Source organism: Arvicola amphibius, chromosome 10 (assembly GCF_903992535.2).
Source record: "Arvicola amphibius chromosome 10, mArvAmp1.2, whole genome shotgun sequence".
NCBI lineage: Eukaryota > Metazoa > Chordata > Mammalia > Rodentia > Cricetidae > Arvicola > Arvicola amphibius.
Window position 1 is genome coordinate 85,607,060 of NC_052056.1, and position 12,573 is coordinate 85,619,632.

Here is a 12,573-nt window from a genome sequence, read left to right on the forward strand (position 1 = left end):
AAACTAGGAAAAGAATCAAAGTATGGAGGGGTGTGTGTGGCTTGTAACTCTCTGAGAGTGAAGGGTGGAAAGATGGTACAGCATGGGTGAACCTCAGGGACCATATCTCACACCCAAGGAGCAATGCCTTGGGTGTCACTTGTGGTAGATCCCTAGGGCGCTAAACTCAGAGACAGGAAGCAGAGGGTGGGTACCAGAGGCTGAGGGAGGAACAGCAGTTATGCAAGGTGGCGGGAGCTATGGAAATGGACTTGTGGGGGGCTGCACACCTCACCACGTGGTGCGGGACTTTGGGTGGGCTCAGTGTGTGCACTGCAGAACTTGCAGGTGGATCCCACAGAAAATTATGCCAAGTGTATTTCCTTACAATTAAAAATAAAGAGTTACAGAAGAGGGTCTGGTAAGATGGCTCAGTAGGCAAAGTTGCTTGCTACCATCCCTGTTGACATGAGTTTGATCCCCAGGACCCACATGGTGGAAAGAGAGAACTGACTCCCATGTGTGCTGTGGCATGCACCAACAGTGCACAGAGAGGGGGGCACACAGGCACATAGACACACATTCTCACACAAATAAATACATGGCTAATGTTAAAAATAAAGCTATACAGAATATATTTATAAGCCAGGATGATGGCTCAGTGTTTAAAACATGATGGCCAGAGTTTGAGGTCCCAGAACGCACATTAAAAGCTGGGAGGTAGACTCAGGGCATCCCTGGGAGTAAGCTGACTACGTAAACTAGCTGAATCGAGCCCCTACTTCAATGAGAGACCCTACCCTACAGTTGAGAGCAATTAAAGGAGACACCGAGACTCTGCTTCGTATACCACCCACACACATGCACCTGCACACTTAAAACATAGGCACACACAGGCATGCACACACATGCAAAGACACAAAGACAATAAGAAGGATGGGTTTGCAAATGCAAAGCCGACCTCTGGGAAGCTCCATAAGAAGATTTAAGAAATTCCATGGTGGGAGTAGGAGGGAAGCTTAATTCTCAGTCTCTTATTTTGTGTAGTGTTTGCAGTTTTGTTTGTTACCGTGTGGAGTGTTTGAAATGTCAAAAATGCTAAATAATTGCCATAGCCAAATATATCTGCTAGCGCCATACATAGTAAATATATGCCACATGCTTGCATGTGATTTATGGTATATATTTGTATAAATGCAGTTTTTATAAGCACACAATACATATTAGAAAGCTATATTTAGTAGAATATATTTAGCAATCTGTGACCTACTTTGCAAAGACCAGAATTTTTGTTCTGTTACGGTTAAAAGTGACTGTTAGCTACAGGGAGAGAGGGGATGCAGGCTTGTACTTTTCCACTATTACGTAAACAAATCAAACCGCTGCTCTGCCACGTGTCTTTCACTACTCCTGAGTGATGTGTGAGGCTTAACCTCCACGCCGACTCCATGTTTCTCCTTTCTCCTTTTCTTTTGTGAAGCCCCATCATGCACTTTTTCAAGATAAACTGAGGCAAACATTGATTAGGCTGCCAAGCTGATGGTGGAGGGATGTGTCTCTTAAAAGCCACATGAAGTCATGTCCCTGAGTGGGCAGGAAATAGCCTGGAGCCCACGCTTTGCGTCTTTGCCTTTGTTTTCTCTTCTTGGTTCAAATTAGCTGCAGCTGAACCCAGTTCCTGTCCTTGAGGCCATCCCTTTGGGTTCACACTTGCTACATTAAAGGGAGCCCCTTTCCATGCCTGGAGTTTACTGCTCCCCTGAACCCCTGCTTGGGAGCTGCTGTTCAGCTGGGGTGCCGAAGTTATAAGCAGTGGGAAAGGAGTGGAGCCAAGGACCTGGGGACCCAAAGTTGAAGTCAGTGCTCTTCGTTTCAACCCTAGACTTCGCGCATGCGCACTAAGGGAAAGGACTCGTATCATCCAGTTCCTCCATCACTGTGACGAAATACCCAAGATAGGAGTCCAGGGAGAGAGCGGTTATTTTGGCTCATCATTTCAGAGGCTTTGGTCCATGTTCAGCAGGCTCTGTCACTCTGGGTGTGAGATGAAGACAGCTCTCATGATGGCAGGCATGTCGTGCAAAGTTGCTCACATTCTGGTAGCCAGGACGCAGAAAGAAAACCACAGGAAGTAGCTATAGACAAGGCTCATCCTCCAAGGACACACCCCCATTGATGACTTCCTCCATCTTGGCCCTACCCCCACAAGTCTCCACTGCCATCCAGAGACACCTTAGAATTATCCTTGGGTCCATACACTGGTTGGGCTAGAGATCCTGCGCACTGCTTACCTATGAACTCCACTCAGTGAGAACCAAGCCTTCAGCACATGAGTCTTGGTGAATATACGTCATGTCAAAACTATAACGGGTGGGAGGATTTCTCAGTTTGGGGAGAAGTTGTCTGTGGTTGTGTTCAGATGCTGTGTCCTTGGGTGTTGGTGACAAGGGTCATCAGTGGCCAAATAAGACACAGCATCACCTTCTGAAGTGAACTGAAGATGATGTCACTCTGGGTGCTATAACAGAATTGCCCGGATGGCTCCTGAATGACTGAAGGGAGTTGCTTCCAGTCTGCAGCTTGGAGGACAAGATCAGGGTCTCAGCAGACTTGAGACAGGGACTTGCCCCTACATGAGGCTGGTGCTCAATCCTATGCCTTATTTTGATCACTATAGGTGCTGATATGAATTATCACAATATGTGTACACCATGAAGACTGGTTCATAACCCTCTCCTGCTTAATCCAGTTTCCAATCCCCTGAGCGTTGTTGTGAATGGATGACGCACAACTGTTAACACAAAACTTTTACCTCCCTACACTGCCTCAGACATTTGGATTCTTGCCTCTTCTCTCCCTCTCTCTCTCTTCCCTCCCCCCATGTCTCCATCTCTATCTCCTTCCCTCCATCCCTTCCTCCCTCCTTCCCTCCCTCCTTCCCTCCCTCCCCTCCTCTCTCTCTGTCTCTCTCTGTCTCTGTCTCTGTCTCTGTCTCTGTCTGTCTGTCTGTCTCTCTCTCTCTCTCTCTCTCTCTCTCTCTCTCTCTCTCTCTCTCTCTCTCTCCTCTCTCTGCCTCTCTGCCTCTCTCTGTCTTTATCTCACTGTGCCCCCACCACCTACCTATCTGGTGGAGTCAGAGCCCAGGTTCCCACGATGATACCAAAGCATTAAAGATATGGGGGGGGGGGTCCTTTCTCTAATCCTCAAGATTATTCTGAGACCAGTTAAGACAGAAGAAGCAGTGGGGCCAGGTGTGAAGCGAAGCCTCTGGTGCCTCTTCAAGGCCTGGGGATCCCCCTCTGCCTCGATTTTCCCTTCCTGCACGGTGTTACCCCTTCCCAGCAGCCTCTGAGGCTGGAATGGCCAGGCAGAAGGGTCCGTGTACAGGACATGTGCTCAGGAGGCCGTTACTGTGGCTAGCTGGTCTGCTGTCAGTAAGTATTCCTCCAACCCGCACAGACACTCGAGCTGAGAAACAGCCATCAGATTTGCTGCTGCTCTGTCTCATTGCACATTGCAGATGTACAATTCATCTTTCTTCAGAGAATATACACTGCCTGTTGCAGATGAAGGGAGCCAGAGACCTCCCAGCCCAGCACCTAGAAGACCCACGGCTGCTGTCCCTCCCAGACAGGGAGAGCGCAAAGACCCAGCTGTCATGGCTGCTTTGTCACACTTCAACATGAGGAGGACCCTGGGACCAAAACCATTTTTCAGCAGGATGATGTTTCCCATCTCCAGTGTGAACACAGTATTATCCAATTCCCCGCAGCCTGCCGACTAGGAGTCCCCTAAACAGAGTTTACTCTAAGCCAAAATTACAGCCTTTAAACTGATTTCTCAAAGGATGTGGTTCATTTCAGCCTCTTTTTTTCTCCATTCCAGCTGCTTCCAAGACACCTAAGAAAGGCTTTTTCTAAATTGGAAGTCTCACTGGAGAACCTCAGCTAAGCAACAGCAGCTTCCCCGTTTCCTATCTTTCCCATTACAGTTGCTCTGGGGACACTAGGCTCTGGGTGTGGTGCCCCAAGAGAGGGGCTGCTGTCCAGGGAACGTTCCTTTTAGGGAGAGCCCAATGGTCAGCAAAGCAGAGTGAGGAAGATCATTGGATCCTGTACTATTTTTTTCCACCTGCTGCCTCTTTTATTCCCTTAATACCTGATTCTCATGCAGGGTCTGGCGGAGGACATTTGTTTAAGGCGTCTGATGCCTATGAAGCTGGGCACCCTGGTGTCTGAGCACTGAGATGTTCCATGACAGCCAGGGCTATACAATGAGACCCTGTCTTTAAAAAAGGCAACAGAAATCAAATCTGGTAGCATAAAGTAACCAGGAGAAAGAAGAGGTACAAGGTGGTGGCCCCACAGCAAGACCCTCGGGCAGTCTGGCCAGCCAGAATCCCCTATGCAGGGATCATTGTTAATCACTCCTTCTCTTCTTTTATCATGTGCACATGTGTGTGTGCATGTGTGTGTGTGTATGTGTGTGCTTGCATCTATGTCCATGTGGGTACCCATGTGTATGTGCACGTGTGTGTATGTGTGTGTGAGTGTGTGTGTGTGTGTGTGTGCTTGCATCTATGTCCATGTGGGTACCCATGTGTATTTGCATATGGAGACTAGAGGAAAGCCTTAGCTGTCACTCCTTGGGAGCCATCCACACTCACTGGGTCCCAGAAATCTCTGAGAAAGCTAAGGTTCCTGGCCAGTGAGCCCTAGAGATCAGCCTGCTTCTGCCTTCCCAGCACTGGGATTATGAATGTATTTCACACATCTGGCTTTTGTTTGCTTGCTTGCTTATAAGTTCTAAGAATTGAACTCAGGTCCTTGGGTGCAAAGCAAACACCTCACCAGCTGAGCCATTTCCAGTTCCTCAGCTCTCTTCTTGGTGTGCATTTTGATAGGTAGCAGGGGAGAGCACATAACTTCAGGTTAGCCCCACTAGCCAGGCAGAACATGGAGGAGTCAGAAACTTATCCGCCCCTCCCCCCAGGTTCTGTACAGTAGGAGAAACGAGCTGCCTAAGGAGGAAGCTGAGCTAGGTACCGGTCATGCAGCCCAGGTTAAGCACCTCAAATAGGAGGGCAGAAATCGTCGGTACAGAGTGAGTGAGGTGTGTACCCCAATCCCATCAGCATACCAAGTACAACAAATTTGCAGTCACAGGAAGGCAGCCTTCTCCCATTGGTTATTCTAAAGCTTATTCTGGTTCATGGTCTGAGGGGATACAGACAAGGCAGAGCAGGGGCTGTTTTGCAGTGGGAGCTTGTGGCAGCTGTTTCCATCGGGCTGTCAATCAACAAACATTGACCAGACAAAACGCAAGGTCAAGCTATCAACCTCAAGACTCACCACCCTCTAAACCCACTTCCTCAGGTGAGGACCCACCTCCCCAAAGTCTCAAGACCCCCCCACCTCCAAACAGTATCTCCTGCTCAGAACCAAGTGTCACATGTATGAGTCTGGGAGGTGGGGGTGGGGACATTTCAAACCACCATACTTCTCAGCCCTAGTTGAGTTCCTGATGCTTGGAAAATGTCACTATACTGGATGCCAGCAGAGAGAATCTTGGGACAAGAAAGGAGCCCCCAGGGCTTGCTAATATGCATCGGTTGGACCGCTCTTCTCTGTGTCTTTAGCCAAGTGACTGGGGAGTGGACAGCAGGAGTCTGGGAGGTCTCGGAGGCACTCTCCCGCCCACTGCCAGCTACAGTGACCACGAAGTGTTTCCAACACTCAGCTTCTGAGTGTTTCCAATGGGTGCCTGGCAGGAGTGTGCTTCCTAAGGGCTTGATGGAGGAATGACTGGAGAGCACATGGGTAGAGGAAGCCTTCTGTTCCAGAAAATAAAAACCTTGCCTTCGTCCCCCTCAGGGCCCTTTCGTCTCAGCAGTTAGCGCTGCCACAGAGACCCGCAACTCATCAATTACAAACATTAACTGTAAATTACACTTTTGCATAGTTAATTCAGAGTCCTCATTATGTACTTAGTAGAGCTTAGCAGGCGTAAAATTCAATAGCAGGCTTTGGAGTGGATCCAGCGTCTGTCCTCTGTGATATTTGGAAAATGCAAAGTTTTAGGAGCGGACCTCAGAGCATGTCTTCTCTGGAAGGGCTCCAACAGACTCTGATTTTTACTTCTTTTTTTTTTCTTGGAATGGGTTCAGCCCTTCTGGAAAAGCTGATAGCTTTGAAGCATGCCCCCATCCTCTGTTCTAACAAAATGGAGACTCTCCCCCTCCTGAGTAGAAATTAATATTAACCTGACAACTGGAAGGAAAAGTGTGACTATCAGGAAGCCAGGCTCCTGGAGGCACCGCTCATCTATTATTCGCTCAGCAAACATTGACTGTGTGCCTCCCATAGGCCAGCATGGCCATGTGTCATTTGAAGGTAATGGAGGAACACCATGCTACCACGGCTAGGGAGCATGAACTGGTGAACTGCCCAGGACAGAGAAATGCATACTGGGCAGTGTGGCCATGTAAATGAAGGGTGAATCCCGAGCATTAGAAGTTCAGTGGCCAGAGAGGATGGGCTTTGAGGAGCAGGGTGATAAGAGACACTGTGGGAAGTAATTGCCCTCGTGGGAGATAACTGTCAGCTGCCTGAATGGAAGCACACCTGTGGCCAAGGTGGAGTACCCCAGGAAAAGGAAGGAGAAAGAGGTTGAGGAAACAGAGAAGCGAGGGGTCCTGTTATCAGGACTGGGGAGATGAAAGGATTGTGGGTCGCATCCGCAGGCGTGGGAGGTTGGCTCAAGAAAAGCCTATGCCGAGCTTAACTTCAGGTACCAATTCGCTGTCATTGCACTTGGTGTCTCTCTTAAGTCCCAGTGATGGTTAACTTGAGTGGACTCAGAATCACCTGTGAGACACATCTCTGGATACATCAGTGAGGACATTTCTGTAGAGGTTTTACTGACGAGAGAAGACTCACCCTGAGCGTGAATGGCACATTTGAGTCATCTGAGATCCTCATGACTCTGTGTCTAAGCCCCACCCAGTAAAACCAACAACTCTTAATGGACAAGCACAGGTGTCAGAATTTGTGTACAGCTCCTCAGCTGGCTCACTCCAGTCCCCTCGGTTGAGAGCTAATGTGTTGAGTACCTTACCTAAGCTGTCCCTTCAATCCATAGTGAAGCCATAGTTCAGGCAGTCATGTGTCGGCTTCCAGAACCTGTGGTTAGAACTTCTCCCTATCCTGTCTCAGCAAAAACACCAAGATGGGGAGAGGACAGGAGTGGGGAGGCTGGTGCCCACGGAGAAAGCTTTCTGTGCACAGCTGCAATGTCTAACCTTGACTGTCCATTACTGCCATGATTCTAAGAGTGTCCACACCTAACATTGTCATTATCTTTGTGGAGAGTAGACCTGGGAATCCATTGCTTCTCACCCAGCTTCTCGGGTAGTTAAACTGTGGGGTTGCAGTCTGTGAAAACTCGGGTTCCTTTCTAGGTTTCAGATACCTTATGCAAAGTCATTGTCATCTACATAATATGCAGGGGACGACTCTCTTTTTCTTTCATTTGCCTCCCCATGTAATTACCTGCCCCTGCAGGGTTTTTGGCTTTGGAGTATGAGATAGAAGTAAAGGCCACTTGTCTACTTGGTTCTGTGTGTGTGTGTGTGTGTGTGTGTGTGTGTGTGGTATAGACATGTGTGCACATGTGTGTGCACATGTATGCATATGGAAACCAGAGGACAGTCTCCACTGCCATTCTTCAGGATGCTGCCCATTTCATTTTGTCGTTACTTTTCTTTAAACATTGTTTTAGTTCTCTCTGTGTGTGGCGGGGTGGTATGGATATGTTAGTGTGGGTGCCCAAGGAGGTTAGAGACATCAGAATCACTGGAACTGAAGTTACAGTTAGTTATAAATTGCCTGGTGGGAGTCTCGAGTATTGAACTCAGGTCCTCTGAAAAAAAAATTACATGCTTCAGATCTCTGAATCATCTCTTCAGTCCCTATAGATTTATTTTACTTTAATTGTGCACATGTTTATGTGTGTATTTATTGTACTTGCACATGTATGCAAGTGCCCATGAAGACCAGAACAGAGGTCTTCTGGAACTAGAGTTACAGGCAGTTGTAAGGCTCGCTATTCAGTTACCCATGAGGACTCTCCTCTGTATGTCTTCCAAGCCCAGGAATGTCAGGCATGTACCACTACAGCCAGCTAGCTGCTCTACATGGGTTCTGGGGATCCGGTGTCCGTACTTGTGTGGCAAGCACTTTACTGACCAAGTCATCCCTCTAGCCCTATTTTTTAGAATATTTATTTTATATATATATGAGTGTTTTGCCTGCATATGTCTATACACACCATGTATGTACCTGGTGCCCACAGAGACCATAGATTAGGTATCAGGTCCCCTGGAGCAGATGGTTGAGAACGGACCTGTGGATGCTAGGAACTGAACCCAGGCCTTCTGAAAGAGCAATCAGTGCTCTTAACTACTGAGCCATCTCTTCACCCCATTGTTTGCTTATTTCTAAAGTCAAATCCAAGTGTGCTGCCTTCTTCCACAGGACAGATTTCCTAAGCCTCTCCCTCCCTTATGTCACGGGTTCTGAATTCTGTCTTTTGTATTAACTGTAGGCAACAGCAGGGGAGGCCAGGTCCTTGCTCTGTGCTAGCGTTTTGAATCTCAGCTGATCAGATATCCCCTTCAGTACCCTGAACGGGAGCCACTGGCACAAATGATCAAGACAGCAGTGTGTATGTTTGAATGTGAGGCATAGATTTCTCGAGAGCTGGTTTTCCTTTAGCTTTGCACCCCCTTCTTCCCTCTTTCGCCCATCACGCCCCCATTTCTTTCTCTCCTCCTATCCTGCTCACTGTTCAGTCCCCACTTCTCAGTCAACTCAAGGTGGAGCCTGCGGCTCAAAGCCGTACTCCTCAGCACCATGGAGAGCTCATTGGAAAGCCTCTTCTGTGGGCAGCCTGGGAAAGAGATGTTTCCGTCCAAGACAGCACTTGAAGCAAAATGGGTAAAATACAGCCCGAACCAGACTATGCTGTTCTCCTGGGAGAGGCTTCCCCATTCAGAATTTCATTTTTTCATTTTGGAGTCTCTTTGCTTCCACGGGCACTGAGCTGCCCATAATGGCTTTGATATAGGTACTCAAATCTCTCCCTCTACCCCCAGGCTGGGAAGCTAAAGTCCCTTTGGCGTTTAGCTCATTCGTCGGCTCCATTTTCTTACAGATGAGTCCAATGGACAAGAGGCTTGGAAAATTGGGTTTCCAATGGTCTGAAATTTGCTGTGACTACTGGGGGGATTTATTTACTTTGGAGTAACTACTTTATTTTGAGCCAATTTCGAAATTTTCTTTCAAGAGTTACATCTGTAAATCCACACCATTGATTTTTATCAAGCAGTGGTTCCTGGCACTCTCTGGGAGTTGCCTAAGTGTTTACCTCTCTCTCTCTCTCTCTCTCTCTCTCTCTCTCTCTCTCTCTCTCTCTCTCTCTCTCTCTCTCTCTCTCTCTCCAGCATCACCACACACCCAATTAGGCAGGGGCTCTTGGCCTCCTCAAGGCAGATCTCAGAGACAGCAGAAAAGCGCTGGCCACAGGATGAACTGACTCCTTTTCTTTGTCTCTGTCTTCCAGCAGCAAGCAGAGAAGGGGACATCTGAGGGAGTCAGATTCTGAGTGAGGGTGTGAACTACACAGCTGGATGAGTCAGGCTCATGCGTGGCAGAGTCCATATCACCACTGGAGTTTGCTAATTGGGGGAAGGGATTGTATCACCTTTTAAAAAAAAAAAAGACAAGATTTCATGTATCTGAGGTTAGCCTTGAAATCAGAGTGTAACCAGGATGACCTTGAACTCCCATTCACCTGCTTCAACTTCCTAAGACCTGGGATTACAGGTGCGCACCAAAATGCCTACTAGATCAAGTGTGGGGATCGAACCAGGGGCTTTGTGCATGCCAGCAAGCATTCTACCACTAGAGCTATATCCCAAATCCGTGGGTCAGTTTTAAAAGTGTGTATTATTACAGTTCCCCACCTGAGCATGTCTTTGGAGTTCGATCCTACTAAATAAAAACAAAAATAACAAGTGTTACCTTGGCACACTATCCCAGAACTCAGGAAATCAAGACAGGAGATTTCTACAAGTTTTAAGGCCAGCCTGGTCTACAGAGTGAGCTCCAGGCCAGCCATGGCTATGAAGTGAGCCCTTGTCTCAAAAACAACCCAAAGACCCCCATCCCTCCACACACGGATCAGTGCTCAGTATATAAGAATTTCAGTTTAGGTCCATGGCTTGTGGGTGCTGCTCTATCCTAGCCCCCCACTCTCTGACTTGAAAGTGACGTCATGCTTCAAGTGCCTGGAGCTGTCTCTGAGAGGAAGTCTTTTCATCCTCTGATTCTGAGCAGAATTGTGGAGTTGGGGGTAAAGGGAGAGAAGGAGCCTTCAAATAACATCACTGTATTAAAGCCATTTCCTTTTGTTCCCCTCCAGAAGCAACAATCTATTCAACGAGGTCATGCAGATGAATTTTGAAATCGCCAGTTTCAGCAGCCTCTCAGGGACACAGCCCATCACATGGCAGGTGGAGTACCCCAGGAAGGGGACCACAGATATCGCTGTGTCGGAGATCTTCATCAGCCAGAAGGACCTGGTTGCCATTGTTCCCCTGGCTATGGTAAGCCACGCTGTCATGACGGCCCTTGCATCCTACTGATAAACAGTGCCCCTGCGTGCTTCCTCTTTTCCAGGTCATCACTGCAGTGACTTTATGTATAAGCGACTCCATCTTCCTCTACCTTGGGAGTGGCAACATTACCTTTTATTAGCTAAGCTTCTCAGACGAGCCACGTCCGCATGCCAAAGTCCTTGTTGCTTACTTCTGATTTAAACCACTTCAGCTTTCCTTTTCATGCTCCTATCTATATACAAACTTTAGGCTACCTTGTGTCCTGGTCAGGGTGAGCTGGGCTGGGCTAGGCTATGGCAATAAGTGACCGCAAATCTCAGAGACCTGAGTCCACTAGCTATTCTTAATTATATGGCATTGTGTGAATGGCAAATGTGCTGGCTAGTTTTAACTGCCAACTTGACACAACCAACAATCACCCGAGAACTAGGTCTTAATTAAGAATTGTCTAAGCCAAGTTGGCCAGTGGGCTTGTCTGTGGGAGGTTTGTCTTGATGTTCAGTTGAGGCAGAAAGACCCATCCTGAATGTGAGTAGCACAGTTTCATGGACTGTGTAAGAGTCCTGGAAAAAGTGGGCTGTACATGGGCAAGCAGGCAGTGTGGATGAAGGTTCTCCTCTCTGCTCTGGACTGTGGATGGGACTCCAGCTGCTTGAGTCCCTGCCTTGACTTCCCCCATGATGGTCTGTTACCTGGAAGTGTAAGCCAAGTAAGTCCTTTCTGCCCCAGGTTGTGTTTTTTATTATAGCAGTAGAAAGGAAACCAAGACAGAAGGAGACCCTGTGTCATGCAGCCCCTGAGAAGTATTCCCAACTCCTCCCTGCCCCCTACCTGAAGGAGGCAACTGCTTCATTCAACTTCCCTTGGACCACGGACAAGGCTCTCAATAGCAAAAAAGACAGCAGAATATATTGGAATCACAGAGCCTTGGGTGTCTCCGTCCCACCTATGGCAGGGTTGTATTGCAAATTACGTGCTGAGCTCCTGTCACTCTCATTGATGAGCTCTTATCAGCAAGTATCCTATTTAATTAATAAGAGGGGCTGGAGAGATGGCTCAGAGGTTAAGAGAACTGACTGCTGTTCCGGAGGTCCTGAGTTCAATTCCCAGCAACCACATGATGGCTCACACCCATATATAATGAGATCTGGTGCCCAGAACACTATATACATAATAAATAAATTTAGCTGGGCGGTGGTGGCGCACGCCTTTAATCCCAGCACTTGGGAGGCAGAGGCAGGCGGATCTCTGTGAGTTCGAGACCAGCCTGGTCTACAAGAGCTAGCTCCAGGACAGGCTCTAAAGCTGCAGAGAAACCCTGTGTCGAAAAACCAAAAAAATAAATAAAAAAGAGAGATTATGGGAAATGAATTAATCAGGATTCTTCAGTATACATAGGAGACAAACTCAACCAATTTGAACTTAAAGTGTGTCTCAAACACCTGTGAGTACACGTTGGTTTAGATCTACCTGGAGTCTTTTAAGACTTCCTAGGAAAGATCATTAGTGCTGGTCTGCAAACCACACCCTGGGTGCTTCTTGTGTATCATCAGGTAGCCCCTGGCAGGACCATAATGGTGTTTTCCCAGAAGGAAGAGTAAGACCTTCACAGCCAATCACTCAGCAAGCCCCCTGGGGAAGCTCTGGTTTAGAACCATTGGTCTAGAGAGATGACTCTGTAGTTAAGAAGGCTTATTCTGCTCTTTCAAAGGCCCCAAGTTCAGTTCCTAGCTCTCACTGCTTGTAACTCCAGATCAGGGGATCTGATGCCCTCTTATGGACTCTGAAGGTACTGTACTTACACATGCACATATATGCACAGAGAACACATATACACACAATTTATGAAAATAAAAATGAATAAATCTTTAGAAGCATTGGCCTGGCATGGCTATGTGCTCCCTTTCAGCCATTCA

The 12,573-nt window shown here is 47.8% G+C and overlaps 1 protein-coding gene across 1 annotated transcript in view; it reads left to right on the forward strand.

Moving 5' to 3' along the window:
- Tmem132c (transmembrane protein 132C) overlaps positions 1–12,573 on the forward strand; it is a 308,513-nt gene that overhangs the window by 244,878 nt on the left and 51,062 nt on the right. Inside the window, exon 4 of the mRNA XM_038346877.1 lies at positions 10,462–10,645. Coding sequence (XP_038202805.1) covers positions 10,462–10,645 — 184 coding nt within the window. The remainder of the gene's footprint in view (positions 1–10,461; positions 10,646–12,573) is intronic.